This window comes from Nilaparvata lugens, chromosome 1 (assembly GCF_014356525.2).
Source record: "Nilaparvata lugens isolate BPH chromosome 1, ASM1435652v1, whole genome shotgun sequence".
NCBI classification, from domain to species: domain Eukaryota; kingdom Metazoa; phylum Arthropoda; class Insecta; order Hemiptera; family Delphacidae; genus Nilaparvata; species Nilaparvata lugens.
Window position 1 is genome coordinate 386,328 of NC_052504.1, and position 22,722 is coordinate 409,049.

General features: G+C 36.0%; 1 protein-coding gene across 1 annotated transcript in view; it reads right to left on the reverse strand.

The window, feature by feature from the left end:
- Positions 1–1,332: 1,332 nt before the first annotated feature.
- LOC111060592 (FAS-associated factor 2-like) overlaps positions 1,333–22,722 on the reverse strand; it is a 29,537-nt gene continuing 8,147 nt past the window's right edge. Inside the window, exons 5-11 of the mRNA XM_039426888.1 lie at positions 21,803–21,855; positions 21,670–21,734; positions 15,702–15,875; positions 11,416–11,511; positions 7,830–8,001; positions 3,452–3,595; positions 1,333–1,966 (exon numbers count right to left, since the gene is read on the reverse strand). Of these exons, the coding sequence (XP_039282822.1) occupies positions 1,796–1,966; positions 3,452–3,595; positions 7,830–8,001; positions 11,416–11,511; positions 15,702–15,875; positions 21,670–21,734; positions 21,803–21,855 (875 nt within the window). The 3' untranslated portion in view covers positions 1,333–1,795. The remainder of the gene's footprint in view (positions 1,967–3,451; positions 3,596–7,829; positions 8,002–11,415; positions 11,512–15,701; positions 15,876–21,669; positions 21,735–21,802; positions 21,856–22,722) is intronic.

The window sequence follows — 22,722 nt, forward strand, 5'->3', positions numbered from 1 at the left end:
TGAAATTTGAATAATTTCTTAATAGGCATAGATAATTTAATAAAGAATAGAAAGAAGTCGACAGTAATAAACTTGAGTTAGCAAAAATCAGCTTGAAATTTGAATAATTTCTTAATATACATAGCTAATTTAATAAAGAATAAAAAGTAGTCGGCAGTAATAAACTTGAGTTAGCAAAAATCAGCTTGAAATTTGGAGCATGAACGACCTGAAACTCAAGCCGATTACTGTCGACTACTGTCTATTATTACTGTTTTGGCCGGATGAGAGTGTAAGAACGGCAAAGAATGAGACTACCAGCTTCACGAAAAATAACTACTAGGACTATCGGCTTGAGTTAACAGTGACATTTGGAACATAAACGACCTATACCATGGGATATCTTCCTATGCTATCTTTTCTCTGTGATCAGTTTTGAGTAATTTCATAGCTATGATATATGTTTCTTATAAATCCATTATTAAAAACAACTTAATTTGTGTTTTTATGGCGAATGAACGAATTTTAAAGTAGACAAAAATCAGAACAGAACGTTGAGAAGAATTTTTAGAACCACATTTATGAATGCAATTTCAGACGTTCACACGACCCATCCATATAATTTTTATTTATAAAACGTTGAGTCAATCCTGCCCAGTTTTCACGTTCACAGGTCAAGATATACAAAGTGTTTCAAAAAGAATGACCCAATTTTAAACAGTTATATTTATTTTAAAGAATAGTGTACACAAACCAATTTTACATAAAATAACTCAAAGAGGTATCAAGTTTATGATGATGTATTATAAGTGTTTTATGTGCCCTCCTTTTGAGGCTTGGTCGACATCTAGACGGTAGCCAAATTCATGCCAGACTGTTCGCAAGGTGTCTTCTCGGACTGTAACTACTGCATCAGTTATCCTGGTTTTAGCTCCTCAACATCAAGTGCTAAGGGAGAAACAATGTTAAAGATCGTGTTTATGTTCCTCACTAAGCAATTGATATTGAGAAGCTAAAAACCAGGATAACTGATGCAGAAGCTACAGTCCGAGAAGACATCTTAGCATCACCGAGAAGACTGTAGCTACTGCATCAGTTATCCTGGTTTTTAGCTCCTCAATATCAAGTGCTAAGGGAGGAACATAACACGATCTTTAGCATTCCTCCCTTAGCATTTGATATTGAGGAGCTAAAACCAGGATATCTGTTGCAGTAGCTACAGTCCGAGAAGACATCTTGCAAACAGTCTGGGATGAATTTGGCTACCGTCTACATGTCGTCCGAGCCTCAAAAGGATTGCACATAGAACACTTATAATACATCATCATAAACTTGATACCACTGTGAGTAATTTGATGTAAAATTGGTGTGTGCACACCATTTTTTTTTTTGAAATAAATATAACTGTCTAAAGTAGGGTCATTCTTTTTGAAACACCGGTATATATTGAAGGTATTATTAATAAGTAACATTGGTGTCTAGACCTTGCTCCGAAGTTGACACGAATTTTTACAACCACATGAATGCAATTTACACAAACCATTCACAATATTTGATATTTTTGCGACGTTCACACAAACCAACCAAATTTGATATTTTTATAAACCTTTCAGAGAAGCCTGCGCAGTTCTCACACTTCTTGCTTCAAGTTGTCTCACGAATTACAAGCCTGCGCAGTTCTCATTACTCTGAAGTTGTCACAAATTTTTACAACCACATTTATGAATACGATCACACATTATTAATATTTTTTCGACGCTCACTCACACACACCATCCACATTATTCGATATTTTTGAAAACCTTTGAGACAGTTCTCACGCCTCCAGATCGTAGACAAACAGCACCTGACTCTTCTTGAGACCGGCGTCGGCGAGCGTAGTGAGCGCACCGGCGCCCTGACAGGTCAGCACCCGCTTCGGAAAGTTGGTGGCTATCTCGAACTCGTCCGGAGACGCCGGGTGGCAGAACACAAAGTTGAACACGTCCTGAAAAGTTTCAAAAAAGTTTGTAAATTGGTTCAAAAATTGTATTCATCTATATTATAATACTAGCAGGTCACCCGTGCTTCGCTACCGGAATGAAAAGATAACTCCCGTCATAAAATTTTCTGAAACATCAAGATATCTATATCCCGAGGATATATCTGATTAGAGCAGCAGTGCCCAATTAAATTATTTTTCAATAAATGTATTTTATATAGGTTAATCGACTTAGTGCTAACCTTATAAAATGACAGAACTCAAATCTTGATCAGAAACCATCCTCAACTTACTGCCAACCTGACAAAATTAGACTATTAATCAATTTTGTTGCCAATATTAATCGTAACAACTGTTCTGAAAAGGTACTCTCTCTAGATTATAGTTCTTTTAAAATATGTTATGGACTGAGCAATTATATTATTTTTTAATTCACTCATTTTTCAATTTATTAAAACACAGCAAAGAAGAGAAGAGAGAAGTGATGAGGAAAAAAGGGAAGGGAGAAATGGGGGGAAGGAAGAAAAACAGAGGAATAAGTACGCAAAATAAAAGTAAGCGAGTCCACTGAAAAATGAAAAAAAAAATAATGAAAAAACAATGCTGTAGCAGATCTTGAGTCTTATATAATTATCTAAATGGAAGAAGAAATTACTGTATTTCCAGTTTTTTATTATCTAATTTAATTTTTCCGCTTATCTTATTGCCCATGAGAAAGTGATTTGGAATAAGGTTTATTATTTTAATACCTATGTAAATTAACTGCCTCTTTATACATTCAATATTAGTGTTATAGGTTACATATTTGTTAGCAGTGCCCCTTAGATTATAATAATTAAGTGTAGAGTTTAATGTGAGAGGAAAATCGGATCTATATTTTATTAAGTACTCAATCACGGTTTTTATGTATAATTGATGTATAGTCATGACCTCAAAATCACTAAAAACCATATCCGTTGGATAGAACCTGGGTTTGCTTAATATAGTTTTAATTATCAGTTTTTGTGCTACAAATAATTCAGCATAAATAATATGACAGTTGAAACAGCCTGTATATTATTTCATGTCGCATGAATGAAGTTTGAACATTAATTCTGAAAAAATGAGTATTTTGAATTTGAATTTTAGAAGGAAAATTGAAATTTGGGCTCCGAGATGCACGAGATTGATATTTTAAGAATCTGGGTGCGAAAATGTTTAAATCTAAATCATTCCCGTTTTTTCGGTATGCAATCCACAAGTTGATATGTTTTGATGCGAACAAACACAACCCTACTCTCTCTTATTATATAGAAGAAGAAGAGGATGAAATGTGTTTAATAAATAATTTATGCTCACTCTGTATTGTTTTTGCCAGATGCAATGACGTTAACTGTTGTAGGTAGTGAAGCGACGCTTCAAGTCCGCATCGGTTGATGAATGAATCAGTCGCTACAAGTTCGCATCAGTGAATGAATGAATGAATGAAATGATGAATGAGAGTAGTGTTACCTGTAGCGTGGTGGTACTAGTGAAGCGACGCTCCAGCCGTTGGCCGTTGGGCAGTTTGAACACGACACAAACGGTGTCCGCATCTGAGGCAGCTGGCTCCACGGGAATACGACTCAACAGATCCACTTTACGTTGCTGCAACTCCTGCCACAAACCAACACAACCATTATTAGTTTCATCAACTAAGTTGCTGAGTTCAAAATAAATTAAGCTAAATCATACTCAGGTCTCCTCACTATCTAGCACAAATCATTTATAGAAATTCGCCTAATTGACCGAGCGAAGTGAGGTCTAAGATTCAAGTCGACGGTTTGGCATTTCTCTTAATGTTTAAATGTTTATATGTTGCGCATTTACGGCGAAACGCGGTAATAGATTTTCATGAAATTTGACAAGTATGTTCCTTTTTAATTGCGCGTCGACGTATATAGGCCTACAAGGTTTTTGGAAATTTTGCATTCCAAGGATAATATAAAAGGGAAAAGGAGCCTCCTTCATACGCCAATATTAGAGTAAAAATCAGACTATAGAATTAATCATCATAAATCAGCTGACAAGTGATTACACAGATGTGTGGAGAAACCAGTCTATTGATGTATTTCCATAAGGTCTATAGTTTCAATCAGGTACTTGTGGATGAGAATACTGCGTGAGGTCTACTGTTCACAGAACTACTAGTGATATCTGGGAGGCTGAGAGTTGCAGGATGTGGTGTATAAAAGGAAGCTGTTGAAATGGTTGATTGGCATAGGTTCGGCTGGAACCGAGGGCTTACACCATTTCTATGCTTGGCGAAGCAGAATCTCTACAATTTAACTAGTAGTTCTGTGAACAGCAGACCTCGCGCTCAGTAAGTTACATTGACCTGTTGTTATGTTTTCTCAAAAATTAATAAATAATTTATCAATTTAAAATGTCTAGAAAAAATCCTAAATAAATAGAGCTTTCTGTCCTATCGTACCGTGACGTGTCGTCCCGGAATGTGAGTGTGAGCGCTGTTATCAGGTCTGGCTGCAACTGTCTACAAAGTTGATGGAAAGATACATTTTTAAGATGTTCAATGTTTTTGAACGGGTAGATTCACAGCCTCCTCTAATACAATGCCGCGGCCTACGATATTGCAACGTCGCAGTGTAGGCCTAGAATCTAATTCATGATTGGTGAAAAAGATTTTAAAAAAAAATACCAGCTGATCTTTTTCCCCAATCATGTATTAGATTCTAGGCCCACACTGCGACGTTGCAATATCGTAGGCCGCGGCATTGTATTAGAGGTGGCTATGGTAGTATTATAGTCAACTGTCTAGTAACGTTGATGGAAAGATACATTGTCAAGATGTTCAATGTTTTTGAACGGGTAGTATTATAGTCCACTAGACAGCTGATTTATGATGATTAATTCTATAGTCTGATTTTTACGGTAATATTGGCGTATGAAGGAGGCTCCTTTTTCTTTTAATATTATCCTTGAAATGCAACATTTCCAAAAACCTTGTATATACGTCGACGCGCAATTTAAAAAGGAACATACCTGTCAAATTTCATGAAAATCTATTACCGCGTTTCGCCGAAAATGCGCAACATATAAACATTCAAACATTAAGAGAAATGCCAAACCGTCGACTTGAATCTTAGACCCCACTTCGCTCGGTCAATGAATACATCGTCACGGTCTTGGGTCCTCTTGCTCTTTTTTATCTCTTTCTTTCCATTTGAGTACTTTATCTTGAATATGCACTTTTCACAAATGGTGACAAAAACAGTGGTAGGGAAATGCAATAGTCTGTAGGTTGCACTCTACCGTTCTAACATATATGTCAACTTACTATATATATTATTTTGCTTATTACCATTTCACTCTTTATTCAGGTAATTTCATTTTGTTAATAGCTTGCTTCTAGGAACTCTACCCCATTCACAGACGTATAGTCTTCTTGGGGGATCCCACTTCTCAATGTTGATACAATTTAAAAACAAAATAGTAATGCAATTCATCTTTATATTCATTATTTTATTGTAACTGAATTATATTGTACAAAATTTCATGTGGAATTCAATTGTATAGGTCTCCAAGGTGGGCGTTTGCACGTCCACCAAACAGGCGCCCAAAGAGAGCGCGAGCGTTTCGGAAAGAGAGACCAGTGGGGAGATTTTTCGACATTCAATGATGCTATTTCTATAGATGGAGGAGGCACTACCCATGGATCCCACAGTCTGGATTATTTCAAATGCCTGCTACTTCCAAATACGGGGGTACTCTGAATCCCATAGTCTAGTCCCCCACTGGAAAACCTCGAAACTTCGCAAGAGGCTTCACTGGGCCCAGAGACGGAGAGTGCAGACAGATAGGCCAGGCTACATCCAGGGACAGTCACACTTATGTGCTATACTTCCACCTGGATGGCAGTTTTCCCTACATACATGTTCGGCATAATATGTTAAGGTTATGTTTCCACTTCATGATTTTTGTCCAATTTAAAATGTATGTAGAATGAAGAAGTCGAGACTTGTTATATAATATTACTGTTAAAACTGTTGTGAAATTTCCTTGAAAATGTCAGCATTCCTTATTATAAATTGTGAGATTTTGGAATTGACCTAAGGGTCCTTTTTAACTAATTTTCAATAAGGAACGGACTCACCGGTTTTATTTTAAGCATTCGTCCCCGGACAGCAATCCTCCGGTAGAGCATTAGGTAGTCTTCTGTCCGCCAGCCTTCTTTCACACGCATATTCACTAAACCGTTTAATCACTTCGATTATCCGCACACTTTTACGATTGCGAGTCCCGAGAAGTCTAGGAGAAGAGTGACGAAAAACACAGGCCGAGCTCCTACTCAGTTGCCTGGAGAGAGTCCCGTTACTCTAGCAGATAGCGCCGTAGGCTAATACTTCCCGAAAGTTATGGAGGTGGGGGGTAAGCACCCTCAATTGCAAAAGAGAGAACTCTCAATGTAAGAGGACTAAATAATGAACATGGAGGTAGAGGGATAATTTGAAAAACACCTTTCCGAGAGAGAGTATATAATAATAATTAAACTTATATAATATAACTTGACATACATTGACAGCTATAATAAGGTATTGAAATGAATTTTTATTATATTAAAGCTGCATGAACCGAAGTAATAGCAGGCTGGCATCTTATCTTATCGATATTGCTGCTCGCTACTATCAATTTGAGCTATGCCAGCCCGCTTATGAAATGTGATGTCACAAAATGTAGAAAATCAGAACTGAATTTCACTAAAGTAAAACTTGTATAAATACTTTCCACTATATTGAGGTCCACGTTATGATGGCAGTGTTTGATTACCAATGGTATTGCTATCCTTGTCAATCATTCAACAAAGCGGATAGCGCTATCTCTTTCACGCTTTGCTCTGCTGTCAGATCGTCTTTTAACAATGTAGAATTAATAATTACTTAATAAAATAATTCTTAATTTGAAAAATATAATTTCTTGCTTAAGGCTGTGCAAAGGCTAAAAATAAACTTTCTACTCGTGATATTTTTCTAAGTTTTTCGATTTGTATATCATCAATCTATCAAAATGAAAAGTTTTCTCAGGAAAACATTTTTTTCCGATCATTACTTTTTGAGATATGAGCGACTGAAGTTTGAATTTTTTGGACAGAACATTTCAAATTCGGTACGATATAAATCCATGAGATTTAGAGGATATATTCTTCATGGTATTGTTGATCTAGTAAAACAAAAATTTTCAGAAAATATCAATTTTTGGAAAAGTTATTCAATTTACCAAAAATAACTCAACTAGAAGTTATTTTTGTTTATTTTTTGTAAATTGAATAACTATCTTAAAAAATTATATTTTCGGAAAATTTTTGTTTTACTAGATCAACAATACCATGAAGAATATATCCTCCAAAACTCCATGGATTTATCTCTTACCGAATTTGAAATGTTCTGTCCCAAAAATTCAAACTTCAGTCGCTCGTATCTCAAAAAGTAATGATCAGAAAAAAATGTTTTCCTGAGAAAACTTTTTCATTTTGAGAGCTTGATGATATACAAATCAAAAAACTTTGAAAAATATCACGAGTAAAAAGTTTATTTTTAGCCTTTGCACAGCCTTAATGAAATATAATTGATTATTTTAAACGTGAATGAACAGTTAATATTACATCAATAAACCTGTATCAGCTACCGTCTATAGAAGGCATTGGCAAGACATAGGATCGGCAACGTTGTTCTGCTATCTTTCTCCACTGCCATTATAACGTAGGAACGAACTCCAGGAGCTTAAGAGCCAGCGTTATCCCTGACGGGCCTTCACAGTGAGACAGAAAAACGCCATTAATTCCTTCTTATGAAGGCCTAACTAATGAATTAGCCTAACTTATGAGTGCGCTCACCTCCTTCCGCCTCCGCTCATCCTCTTCGGCCTCCAACTGCCGCCTCCGCTCCGCCTCCGCTTTGTCCGCCTCCGCCCGCTTCATCTGCTCCTTTTGCTGGTCGGCGCGCAGAGACGCCTCGTAGGCCTCATCCTGTTGACGACGCAGTGTCTGGTTGAAGTTACGCTCCACCCTACCAACACATCAATCAATCAATATTCATTCAGTCAATCAATAATGCATCGTCCTGTTGTCGGCGCAGCATCTGGTTGAAGTTAGGGTGTGATCACATTGAATGCGTACTGTGCAAGTAAGTTGGAGTAAGTATGGAGACACCGATGTAGAGACATCTTCAAGAATCAACAAAATTCTCATCGTTCCCTCAATTTACATTAACTCAATACTCATGTTAGCATTCAGAAACCTCAATATACTAAACAAAAGGAATGAAACAGCAAGAGAAACAAGAGCACATAACTTATTATATTACCCAATGCATAGGACAACTAAATTTGAAAAGCAGTTAAATTCTTCAACAAACTAGTAATTTATTACTAGTAATTTATTGTTAACTTCGATTTTTGTAGCTTTGATTATTAGTAAATAAATTTTTATATTGTCTAATCAGCTGATACTCTCACTCAGCGGTCAGGGTTTTGCCCTTGCTGGGTGGTGCCATGTAATTTTAATTTATTTGTAAAATAGCATAATATTATAATCTAGAATATTTCTTTTGTAAGTTTTTTTTATTTTGTATTTGTTTTTATGGGCAATAAAGATGTTAAAAAAAACTTCTAAACGAAACTAAAGTTTTAAATTCAAAATTTCAATTCAAGAAAAATATTTGACGAATAAAGCATATTATTCGGTTCATGAGTTATTGGATGAATGACTTTTGATGATTTCAATTTTTTTACCGCTTTCCTGCCTCGGATCCAACTCCAACCTATCTAGACACAAGGCTTGATTGGATTCAAATCAAAAACTTGTAGCCTTATAATAGTTACTAAACTTATTAAGTGTCTTATTATGAATTCTACTTCATGTTTATTTTCTTATTTCAATATCTATACCATTTTATCTACTTTTACAAAATATGTTGTGATTTCCACTTTGATGTAAATTATTTTAATTCAATTGTAGGGCATTGTTTTGAATTATCTTGTGTTGACTAATATTGGATGTGCTGTTTTTAAAATAGTAAATTCCAACAACTCCAAACACATCTTTGAAAAACAGCTCAGATAATTATTTTGAAATACTATAAAGAAACTACTATTTTATAGAGAACCACAAATAACTTACATTATTGAATAAAACAGATGACTTATTTCTTGGAAAAATTAATAAGCGAATAACAAGATTATTAAAAATGCATAAAATGAGTCATTAGTGCATAAATGTCCGTCCACAAAAGCCGAACCTAACCTCAAATTTTGCCGGAAGACGTAGTGGTGAATATTATTGAATTTTAATAATAGGAAATCAGCTGTTTTCGAAAAATAATCAACTTCCACGTCAAAACAACGTTTCAAGACAATCAATGTTTCCAAAAAGTGTTCTTATATAAAAGTATAATGTCGGGGCACCGAGCTTCGCTCGTTAAACCTACTAAATTCCAAATTTCGTGAAAATCGTTAGAGCCGTTTTCGAGATCCGTTGAACATAAATAACCAGATGTAAAAATATAAACAGACATACAGAAATTGCTCGCTTAATATAATAGGATAGGGCCGATTTCGGAGCTCGGGATTTAGCTAAGTTCTAGACTTTTAAACAGCTGGAGTCAGAAAATTGGCTTTCCGAAACGAGGCGTAGTCGTAGATTTTATGATAATATTTATTTTCTCATTTCTATCATTGGAAACGTTTTTCCTTGACGAAATGAAACATCCATAAATAATCCTAAATAGCTGAAATTTGACAGTATTTTCTCTTAATTTTATTTTGTGTTCAATTTTCTAGTTTTACGAAATTCAATTTAAACGTGGACTACAACTTCGCCCCGTTTCGGAAAGTAAATTTTCTGACTCCAGCTGTTTAAGTCTAGAGCTTAGCTAAATCCCGAGTTCGGAAACCGGCCCTAAGAGAAAAGCTAATAAATTACAAAAAATTACTATTCAGATGAATAATCAATATTATTCATCTGAAAATAGAATGGACCTGAGACTTCAATAGTTTTCCATTTACATATTTGTTTTATTATCTTTCACACTTGTTTTCTTGGTTCTTATTAATTTTGTACTGATAGTAAATTTTTGTTATCATGGCGATTCTGTTGCTTGAGCCGCCATTTTGTGACGTTTCTGTTATATTGTTAAGAGGGAGGAGACTGTCTTACTTACTTACTTACTCCTCGGCTCTACAACCCATTGAGGGTCTTGGCCTCCCGCAGTATGCCTCTCCATTCGTCCCGATTTTGAGCTTTCCTTCTCCATCCTCTGATACCCATCTGCCTCAAGTCATTCTCCACGTCGTCAATCCAACGCATTCTTGGTCTTCCCCTCAGTCTTCTTCCTCCAGGATTCATTCTGTGGACTTTCTTTGCGCTCCTTGAGTCATCCATGCGCTCCACATGTCCTAACCAACCTAGACGTCTCATTTTTATTTCAACTACAATGTCTGGGTTGTTGTAGAGCTCTCGCAACTCTTGGTTAGTGCGGATCCTCCACTCTCCATCACTATAGGTGGGTCCGTAGATTTTTCGGAGGATCTTTGTTTCCCAGACATTGAGTATGGTCTCGTCCCTCTGAGTAAGTACCCAGGTTTCTGCACCATATAGTACGGCTGGTCTTATGACAGTGTTGTAAACTGTATAGTTTAAATGACCAGATTCATTTCAACCAGTACAACACTACGAATTTAGTTTTATCATAAACATGTAAGCATACATTAGTCAATAGTTTTTCCATTTACATATTTGTTTTATTATCTTTCACATTTGTTTTCTTGGTTCTTATTTTGTACTAAATAGTAAATTTTATTATCATGGCGATTCTGTTGCTTAAGCCGCCATTTTGTCACACCGTTGAGGGGGAGGAGACTGTCTAGCTTGGCCAATGGCAGGCGTTCATGCCCTTGACCAATAGCAGTACTCGCCTACTAGTATAAATTCTGCTGCTCTTGTACTTAGTTTTAGTTTATCAGAGATTGACAATGGAGTAATAACCGAAACCGGTCTTTCTAAGTATCAATAAATCTGTGGTTTTTGACAATTTCTTAGTCTTTTTCATTCAATTTGAAGGATATTTGAGGGAATTAATCGATTTTAGTAGGCTGCACTTTTATTTGTATTAATTTGACGACGTTCAACTAAGTGTTTGTGTAATAGTGAGTGGAATGAATTAAATATATATCTATCTATCTTTGATACTGCATAACATCTTCAGCGCAGCGAAACAAAAACGAGAGTTCTGTGTTTGGCAAACAGCACGAACGGTTCGGCGAACAGTTGACGAACGCGTTTCAACACATTACAAATATTATAAACATTCGCTGCGCAGTTCGCAGAGATGTTCGAGGCTCGGTTCGGCATGTATGGACGCACCATACTTAGAGAACGAAGAAAAATGAAAGAAAATGAGAAGGAAAGAATGTTGAGAACTGACCTATCGGCACGAGCGGCCACCAATGAAGCTTCATTTGCGACGCATATTGTCTGCAGTTTATGCAGAAGCACTTGGGGCTCCAGACTACCCAGGATTCTAGAACAGAAAACATAATCAGTCAAGGTAAATCATGCTAACCAATTGTAATTCATAAAATCAAGGTCTATAAATACAGGTCATGACACAATCCCGATATGCATTGCAAAATCACCATTTTGCGTGTTCTAGTTCACCAATTTTCAAATTTATTTTTAGCTGTTATCATTGTAGATTGAACATAACATGATGTGTTATTAATTATTGGAATTGTAAAAATATTCTTCCTTCAGAATTATAGTACTAAGAAAAATACTAGAAACTGAATTGTTGATTTTTAGATGATTTAATTGATAGGGAACTTTAAACTCTTTTTGAAGTTGGCCTCGCATATTTCTGTCTTGTCCCAATGCCTTAGGAATCATAATCCTTAGATTACAAGAATAAGAACAACTTTTAATAATAAATAGATGAAAAATTAAAGCATTTATTATTAAAATTTCATTATCAAAAAGTTGAAAACCTGAATTCACATATTATCTTAACTGGAATATTGTTTTTAAAATGCATAATGCATGATTTTGTTACGAGCAAATTGAATTACATTGGATTTTCAAATGTACCGCCATGAAATAGGCATTAAATGGCCGCTCCATAAGGAACACGAGTGTCTTAACCTGGTTTTTAGACCTTGATAAAAAGCAATTCAAGAATTAATTTTAGCACCTTCCCGCTGTATACCTCCACTTTTGATACATTTTGAAAACAATGAAGAAAAACTAGTTTGGGTTGTTATTACACATAATCAGGCTGTATCTTATTATTGACCGAGCGAAGTGAGGTCTAAGATTTGGCATTTCTCTTAATGTTTAAATGTTTATATGTTGCGCATTTACGGCGAAACGTGGTAATAGATTTTCATGAAATTTGACAGGTATGTTCCTTTTTAAATTGCGCGTTGACGTATATACAAGGTTTTTGGAAATGTTGCATTTCAAGGATAATATAAAAGGAAAAAAGGAGCTCCTTTATACGCCAATATTAGAGTAAAAATCAGACTATAGAATTATTCATCATAAATCAGCTGTTTAGTGGACTATAATACTACCCGTTCAAAAACATCGAACATCTTGAAAATGTCTCTTTCCATCAACGTTAGTAGACGGTTGACTATAATACTACCCGTTCAAAAACATCGAACATCTTGAAAATGTATCTTTCCATCAACGTTGTAGACAGTTGCAGCCAGACCTGATAACAGCGCTCACACTCACATTCCGGGACGACACGTCATGGTACGATAGGACAGAAAGCTCTATGTTTATTTAGGATTTTTTCTGGACATTTTAAATTGATAAATTATTTATTATTTTTTGAGAAAACATGTCAATGTAACTTACTGAGCGCGAGGTCTACTGTTCACAGAACTAAATTTAGAAACATGCCTTGTGACTGAGTCGGCAGAGCAGGAAGCTCTCCGATTGGCTGATTGAGTTGGTGTTCGGGAATCAGCCAATGGGAGAGCTTTCTGCCTTGCCGACTCTTTTGAAAAACGCCTCATATTGCTTGACCCTAACTGAAATGTTGACCTGCCGACAATAGTAATTCATTTCTACCTGAGACGAAAATCAAATGATGTGTGTTTTGTAACAAAGTTTTTGTGGTTTTCATCTGCAGATGAAAAACAGCTCGTATTATAATTGTTTCACTACCAGCGCCTCCGAGATTTGTATTGTTTGAGGTTAGGCTTTTGTGTATACGACCTTCCGTTGCCTATTTCTTTGATGCTCTATTCAATTTTAATTTTTTCAATTTATTAAAAACACAGAAAACAAGACAAAACAAAATTACAAAGATTTACGAAACAAATAAAACACAATAAAATGTTACAAATATAAAAAACCATGGGCTTAGTGTTTGGGTGTGTTGGAGAAGAGAAAAAAAAAGAGAGGAAGATACCTAGCCAACTATGGTTTCCCATGTAATAGGCAGGCAAAGAAGAGAAGAGAAGTAATGAGGAAAAAAAGGAAGGGAGAAATGGGGGGAAGGAAGAAAACAGAGGAATAGGTACTCAAAATAAAGGCAAGCGAGTCCACTGAAAAATGAAAAAACTAATGAAAAAAAAAAAAATGCTGGAGCAGAAATCTCGAGTCATGTATCTAAATGGAAGAAGAAATTACTGTATGTCCAGTTTTTTATATCCAGTTTAATTTTTCTGCTGATCTTATTGTCCATGAGAAAGTGATTTGGAATGAGGTTTATTATTTTAGTACCTATGTAAATTAATTGCCTCCTTGTACATTCAATATTAGTGTTGATTGTATTCATTGAGGTTGACTTATTGAAGTCAAGTTTTTTCGACTGATAAAAACATGTATAGAGAGGTCCACGTTATAATTGCAGTATTTGAATAACATTGGTGTTGTTATCAAATCAAAAATTTTTATTCGCAATTGAAACAATTGAGGGTCCTGCCAAACCCGAAGGTTTTTCGGCGGGTGCCCAGTTACAAAAGATAAATAAACTTAGACAAAATAAATATGACACTTCAGAGATTTTAAATATAAGATGAAAGAAAACAAATACAAAGTGTAAAAAGAAAATAAGAAATATACATCAGATTTTGATAGAGAATTGATAAAAAAGAAGGGAAAATAACGAAAATTTAATGTAGAAAGGAATGAAATAAAACGGAAAAAATAAAAAAATGTTTTACACAAGTAATAATACATTTTAATCGTTGAGGCAGGCGGCAGTGGCGATAAAAGGAAAATTTTAAAACTTCAGCCAGCAAGAATTGAAAAATTCGAATAAGTATATGTTATCATTTTTTCAACTTGACGTTTCTTAAATTATATGTACGTTTGTAGTATTATTGGTTCAATCTTGTCTATCATTCCGCAAATTAGATGGAGCTATCCTTTTCTACCTCCGCAACGTTGCCAGTTCGTACTCCTGAAAATGTAGACCAAGTCAGAGCAGCAGTTGTTACTAGTGCTAGACGATCGACTTGACAACATGGTCTCAGGACTAGACGACACTGACTCGGTCTACATTTTCTAGAATACGAACTGAACGGGGAAGACCAGGTGGTTTCTTTTTCATCACAGAACCAGTACTTCTAAACGCTGCAACCCATCGCAGTGCTGTATTTCGATCGGACATTGCACCTCGACGCCCAACTCTAGAATATTGACGGGAAAGCGTTGCACTGTGACTACAGATTCATTGTTTCTAAAAAAAACTGCTCGACAGCGAACACACGATGTTGCACGTTCCAACGCTCCATAGCGACTGAAATGGCATAGTATGAGCCAAATGCCAACATTTGTTCAAGGGCTGTTCCCGTTGCAGATTACTAGCGGTTCGAAAAACAAGCGTTTCCTCTGCACCACTCTTAATAATGTTCACATTAAAGTATAGTTCTGAATATCCATCACGAAAAGACCCAGTTATGGAATTGATTTTGATGCTGTAATGTTTACATTATTGACCGAGCGAAGTGAGGTCTAAGATTCAAGTCGACAGTCTTGCAATTCTCTTTATATTTATATTTATGTTCCACATTTACGGCAAAACGCAGCAATAGATTTTCATGAAATTTGACAGGTATGTTCCTTCTTGAATTTCGCGTCGATGACTGATTTTATATATATATATAATCTGATTTTTTTTTTAATTTTGCATTTTAAGGATAATACAAAAAGAAAAGGAGTCTCCTTCAAACGCCAATATTACCATACACAATTGATAATAGAATAATTATTATTCATCATAAATCAGCTGTTGAGTGGATTATTAATTGCATGCAATGACGCATTCAATTAATACAGTATCTCAATGTAACTTGGTAAAAAATCTGCTGCTATGTAGACTATTAATCGCATGCCTCATTGGATGCAATTTTATGCACTATTAAATGAGCTATTGATTACATGCAATAATTAATAACTAGAATAACATAGAATTGTCCCTCGACTTTTCTCTGCTTTGAACTCGGGCTGACCTGTTGCCAGTAGGTCTTGAAGGAGATTAGCTTTTGATGTTAGCATTTTTGATACACCAACAGCCATTAGCCGTTTTCATACCGATATCTCGCCGACACGACAGGACAGGACATAATTATTTACTCTGATGGACAGTATTAAAGGATGCTGTGGTTTATAAATGCGCGAGGTCTACTGTTCACAGAACTACTAGTAGCATGGACCTGACTATAGGATTGATAAAGATGTAAGTGAGATGCGTACCTGCCGACAATAGTCATGCGATGTTCCCGGAGACAGATGACGCCGAGAAAGGGATAGGTGTTCTCCTGGAAGGCCTGAGCCACACGTTGCCCCTCGCCCGACGACACAGAGCACGCCCAGAACAGCATGCTACGGTTGATGTACTCGGCTAGGCCGGGTGAAGACAGGGTGTTCCTAAACAACACAATAGTTATTTGTATATCTAGAGTGAAAAGTACGACTTTTTCTCCCTGTGGGAAAAAGTTTGAAGCCCGAGGCGAAGCCGAGGGCAACAATTTTCCTGAGGGAGAAAAAGTAATTTCGCTCGTGATGTACACAACATTTTTCCTCCATCTACATGTTTTTATAGAAACTGCAAATAAAATCATTTTAATAACTTACAAATTGGTGACAATGTTTCCTAACAACATAACCTAAAATCTAAAACCTAAAAACCGGTCGGCTGATGGGCACTGCCGATTCGGCAAAAGTTGTAACAATTATATCAGCTGAGCGGCTACCAAAAATGGCTGACTCCAGATCACGCGTTTCAGATTTAAATTGCAGATCAAAAATATTATTTGTTGGCTGGTATTTTGAATAGAATAAAATATTAAAAAAATTGTATAAATTTTCATCGTCTACTAATATTAAGAATATAATATCATACAAACATATATTTAATGAGTTGATCAAATTTCTTGTTGTGATATTGAATTCAGTTGACTCAATGACAGACACCTCTATTACGCTTTCTCATCTGAGCTTAGACCTTCTAACCTATTACAATGTGAGCTTTTGAAATAGAGATGCTTCCCATGTTATTTAAATGGAATCACTTTTACTCCCTAGGGAGTTTTTTTGTTTTTTACTACCGAGAGCGAAAAAGTGACACTTTAGTATTATGTTTAAGGGAGTAAAGTAAGTACTTTAGACAGTAGGTGGAGGAAAAACCAATTTAATCAAATAATTGAATGAAATTAATCAAATCAAACATTCAAATTAAATCAGGACAGGTGAAGACTTAGGTGGGCCGTCCACTGGAACCGATTACGTCCGAGCTAGCATCGGCCGAAAACTACCGAACTCGTCCAAACGATCCCCCAACAAAGAAAGCTATAGATGCTCGTCCATTGCAACAGGTTCATACGTCCGGGCACGGCCGTCTCCGGCCGATCAAGTTTTCAATCCGAACTGAATGGGATTTTCTCCGGTTCTATCCGGCTAAAATCGAGCTGAGACAACATCATCCTAAACTCAAAATTGTTTCACAGTCTTGTCTGTTTTTGTTTTTTGAACATGTTCTGTTTCATAAAGTTTTAACTATGGACAATGAAAAGTTGATAAGTTTGGTTCAAGAGCATGTTTCATTGTGGAATATGTTAGGCAAAAGATATCATCGTTATGTTGTTCAAAAGGAATCTGTTGACAAAGATTACTGAACAAGTAGGATCTGAAGGTAAGATTATTGTAATGAATAAATAATTTAGTGGATATTTGTTGATTCAATTTTAAAAATCTCTATATAATCATTGTTTATGAAAAATTCTGGTGGCTATGATAGTAGTTGGTTCAACATTCAATAGTTCAGCCGACTACTGAACTAGACTGACGTTAACGGTTCCAATAGTCGACCATATTCGGCCGAGTCAACGGCCGGCAGATTCGTCCGATCCAACGGCCGGACGGATCGGTTGAATACGGTTCCAGTGGACGGTAACCCCTAGGCTCAACTCACACTTATGCCACTCAGGTAGAGAAGAGACTCGACTCTAGTCAAGAGCACGTGTTTCCAAATGGTGACACTCAGACCAATCGTCCTAGTCTCCGCGACTTCACTATTTGAAAAACACTCGACTAGAGTCGAGTCTCTTCTCGACCTGAGTCGCGTAAGTGTGAGCCGAGAAGAGACAGCGACTCTAGTCTCTTCTTGACTGACACAACACCTGGTCCGAGTGACGACACTCAGACCAGTCGATTCTAGTTTCCGCGACCTCGACTGTGAGACTGAGTCGAGCGTCGACTTGGCATGTTGGTCGCGCCTCGACTTGAGTTGCGTAGTACCATGCATTTTTAATGAAAGTGAGGTTATCTTTTATGAGAGTGATGTTTTATCATTTAAGATAAGACAATAATAAGAATTAGATAAAACAATATATTTATAATAGTTCTTATAAAATTTGTTACATGCTAAGTAGTGACGAATTATATCTTAAATTTTCAATAAAGTGAGGTTAGAAAATGAAGTACATGGAATTGAAGTAGTGACAATGAGCAAAAAGTCGTAAGGTTAAGAGACTGGAGTATCCTCGACTGGAGTCGTACGATTTGAGTCGAGGTAGTATGAGTTGAGCCTAAGTATATTAGAATTTGAAGTGAAGTGAGGTTAGAAATGGAGTAGCATGGAACTGAAGTAGTGACAATGAGCAAGAAAGTCGTAAGGTCAAGAGACTGGAGTATCCTCGACTGGAGTCGTACGGTAGTGTGAGTTGAGCCTACCTCGACTCAAATCGTACGACTCCAGTCGAGGATATCTTACTGCAGTCTCTAAACCTTATGACTTTCTTGCTAATTGTCACTACTTCGGTTCCATGCTACTCCATTTCTAACCTCACATTATTAAAAATATGAGAACTGATTCGTCACTACTACGCATATTATAACAAATTTTATAATAATTATTATGAATATATTGTATTATCTAATTCTTGTTTCAATGATAAAACATCACTTTCATAAAACATAACCTCACTTCCATTAAAAATACATGGTACTATGCAACTCAAGTCGCTTCTCGACCAACATGCTCGACTCAGGCCCGGTTGCACAAAAGCCGGTTAAATTTTAACCGTGATTAATTTCACGAGAACCAATCAGAGAAGGCCTTTTTGATAAGACGGCTTCTGTGATTGGTTCTCGTGGAATTGATCACGATTAAAATTTAACCGGCTTTTGTGCAACCCGCAAAGGGTGTTCTTAACACATTGCTTGCTTTGTACCTAGTAACTAAGTAAATTGATCAGATAGGAATTGAGGAAGAGCTTGAGGAGCGCACTAATATAGCTCTGCTTCAGATTGTCAAATTCTTCAAGGACCATTGTCTAAGACTGAATACAAGTAAATGTGAGGCCATAAAGTTCTCAGCTGGAATTCGCGAGAGTGAGGAGACTGACTTCGCCGTTGATGGTCAATTGATTCAGGAAACCTCAAAGTCAAAGCTCCTGGGATTGACAATAGACCAACGATTGTCTTGGAATTTCCACGTGGATGGTGTATTGAAGAAGATGAACTCTGGCCTCTATTCACTCAGGGTGTTGTCCAACTATTGCAGCCAGACAACACTGACAACCATCTACTTCGCCAACATTCATTCTCACCTGTCTTTTGGAATAGGTCTCTATGGAGGAACATCTCTTGGAAACTTGAAAAAAATTATTTATATTACAGAAGAAAGCAGTTAGAATAATCTCAAGGTTAGGTTTCAGAGAGTCTGTACGAGAGAAATTTATAAGCCTCAACATCTTGACCGTTTATGGACTCTATATTATAATGGAATGTATTCTGACTCTAAATTTAAAAATGAAGGATATGTCAATCATCAATATCATACCCGCTCAAGAAGAACGTATCCACTTCAGCATATGTAGAGGAAATGTGTTTGTAGAGGAAAATGAATTAGACCAAGAAGAGAAAGTAGCATTCTTGGAAATTTTATTGGACAGGAAATTAACATGGCATCCTACATTGAAAGGATATGTAATAAGATATCATCTGGGGTATTTGTCCTGCGGCAGCTTGCTAGGCTGAATGATAAAAAACTACTGTTAACTGCTTACCATGGACTTATACTATCTCATATTAGGTATGCTATTTTAGTATGGGGTAATTCATCTCAACAAATATGGACAGTGTTTAAGATTCAAAAGAAGGCACTCAGATGTATAGAGAAAGTGAATAGGTTAGACTCCTGTAGGCCTTTATTTAAAAAGCTGGTCTATTAACTGTGCCATCTTTGTATGTATATGAAGTTGTTATGCATGTGAAAACGAGTGGTGTGATCCAGAATTCAGATGTTCATGAGTATAATACGCGAAACAGAGCAGATTATCATATAATGGTCACAATAGTAGGTTATTGAAAAAAAACCAGATAAATTGGTAGGAAATTTTATAACAAGCTACCTCAAATCTTGAAAAGTAATGATGATTTGAAGATTTTCAAAAACAAATGAAAAAATATTTAGTTGATAGAGCTTTTTATAGTGTACAAGAATTCCTTTCAAACCTAAACTAGGTTGAACTACTTAGTGTTAGAATTATTATGTAATAACATGACTTGTCTATACTCCATGACTGGAGTCTTTAGGACGTAGTCTAAAAAAAAGCAACATAGGAGGCAATTCTTTGAAAAACGCCCCTCCAACATGGGAGATAAGTGTTTCAATTGGTTGCAATCAATATCAGAGAGAAGGATGGTGCAGATTTTGAGAAAGAATTGAAAAAATATTAATTTCAATCAGCCCATATTGTATACAAGACTTCCTGAACTGATTATTGTGAATTATTATCAATAGAAAAGAACTATTTATATGATTAAAATGATGAGCATTCGTAAATGATGATTATTTAATTATGATTTAGATGAACATTATTCTTGTTTTGGATTTCTAGATTGGGATTTTATCATAAATGTAGGGTAGCCATTGAAATGATTCTCATCTAATCTAACCACAGTCTTGTTACCAACTTAATTTTTGTTTTCGTTTCACTAATCCTCCATATAACCCACCAACTATTTTGTGTTGCCATGTGTGCAAATCTGGAGTGCAGAAAAAATTTTTCCCGCACTAGAGCGAAAAGTGAATCTTTGCGTTCTGTAATCAGTGCAGGAATCGTCACTTTTTAAGGTACTGTAGGAAAAATTATTTATATTACAGAAGAAAGCAGTTAGAATAATATTAAGGTTAGTTTCAGAGAGTCTGTACGAGAGAAATTTATAAGCATCAACATCTTAACCGTTTATGGACTCTATATAATGGAATGTATTCTGACTCTAAATTTAAAAATGCGGATATTGTCATCATCAATATCATACCCGCTCAAGAAGAACGTATGCACTTCAACAACATAGGGCAATTCTTTGAAAACGCCCCTCCAACATGGAGATAGTGTTTTCAATCGGTTGCCAATCAATATCGGGGAGAAGAGGATGGTGCAGATTTTAAGAAATTGAAAAAATATTTAATTTCAATCAGCCATATTGTATACAAGACTTCCTGAACTGATTATTGTGAATTATTATTTATTGTGACACTATTATATTGTATGAATGCATGATTAAATATCAGAACTATTTGATTTGATTTCTCATTTTGATTTGATTACTGTTTCTCATTTTTCTAAATAACCTTTCTTATTATTATTATCCTTAGTAAATATTAATATTTATCTACTAATTCCATAATTTTGTTTGTATTATAAATGTTTACTAATTTTATTATAAAAAACTTTAATCCTATATCAGTGAATGAAGTTGTAAATAGTAATTATAATACGCAATAACAACTAATTACTTATCCACCAACACATATAATTTATAGTGGGGTGTATATTATTATTCATTGAAGTTATCATTTATTCATTGTAGAAACACCGCTGATTTATGTAGTTAATTACAATACTATATTATCAATATTCTAATGTTCCATTCAATCTTCATTGTAATTATAAGTTTTCATAATATGTGAAATTTGATGCTAATTAGCTGTTGTACTGTAATTTATTGTAGATTCGTGTATAGACGGAATGTATTGTGACTTACGTGATAAATGAATTTGAATTTGAATTGATCTCTAGTTTAGATTTTTGCCATTGGCTTCGCCGCGGGCACCAAACGTTTCCCCTCAGGGAGTAAAAGCCTTACTCATCGCTTAGTAGACTGAAATGCCTGGTAGAATGAGATAGTAAATAAATAAATAGTGAGCACTTACCGACAGAAATTGTTGCACTCTTCATCATTGTCTTTGTGCAGATATACGAGGAGGAAGCGCAACTCCTGTTTGCGTCACTCAGCGCCTGGCTGTAGCTGCCCTGGTAGAATGTGGGATGTCCCTCACGGCCCACCGCTCTCAAAGTACTTGATGACGACATCACATCACCCACCGGTTCGTTCACCTCTGAAACAACCATTCATTGTATTCAATTCCATAACTCTCAGAAGGTCGGTCAACTCTGAAACAAACGATTGAATTGTATTGAATTCATATCGCTAAGAAGGTCTTCACCTCTGAAACAACAATTGATTGTTTGAATTCATATCGCAAAGAAGGTCGGTCACCTCTGAAACAACCAATTGAATTGTATTGAATTCATATCGCAAAGAAGGTCGGTCACCTCTGAACAACCAATGAATTGTATTGAATTCATATCGCAAGAAGGTCGGTCACCTCTGAAACAACCAATTGAATTGTATTGAATTCATATCGCAAAGAAGGTCGGTCACCTCTGAAAACCAATCCAATGTATTGAATTCATACCGCAAAGAAGGCCGGTCACCTCTGAAACAACCATCCAATTGTATTGAATTCCTCCTAATAGGAATGTTACTGCATGATAATCGATATTTTTGACCCTAGTCTCTATTATTGTCTGCCCTGAACATTTTACTCCTCCGACAACTGGTCCCTTTTCGCTTTCCACATCACCTATCACATTGCCAAGAGAGTCGGTCACCAAAGAAGAAAGATAGTATAAGAAGATATCCCATGTATATGGGGCTTTCATGTTTCAAATTTCACTGTTATCAAATTGAGATGATACTGTATCACATTGTGTTGATACTGTATCATGTGTGGTGATTCTGTATCATTTATGGTAATACCATAGAGTAAAGATAGCGTAAGAAGATATCCCATGACATAGGGCGTTTATGTCGTAAATTTGAATGTTAACTCAAGCCGATATCCAAGTAGTCATTTTTTGTGAAGCTATGTGACGCTAGTGGTATGTCAGGACTGTGCCTGTGTCAGAACAGTAAATGACAG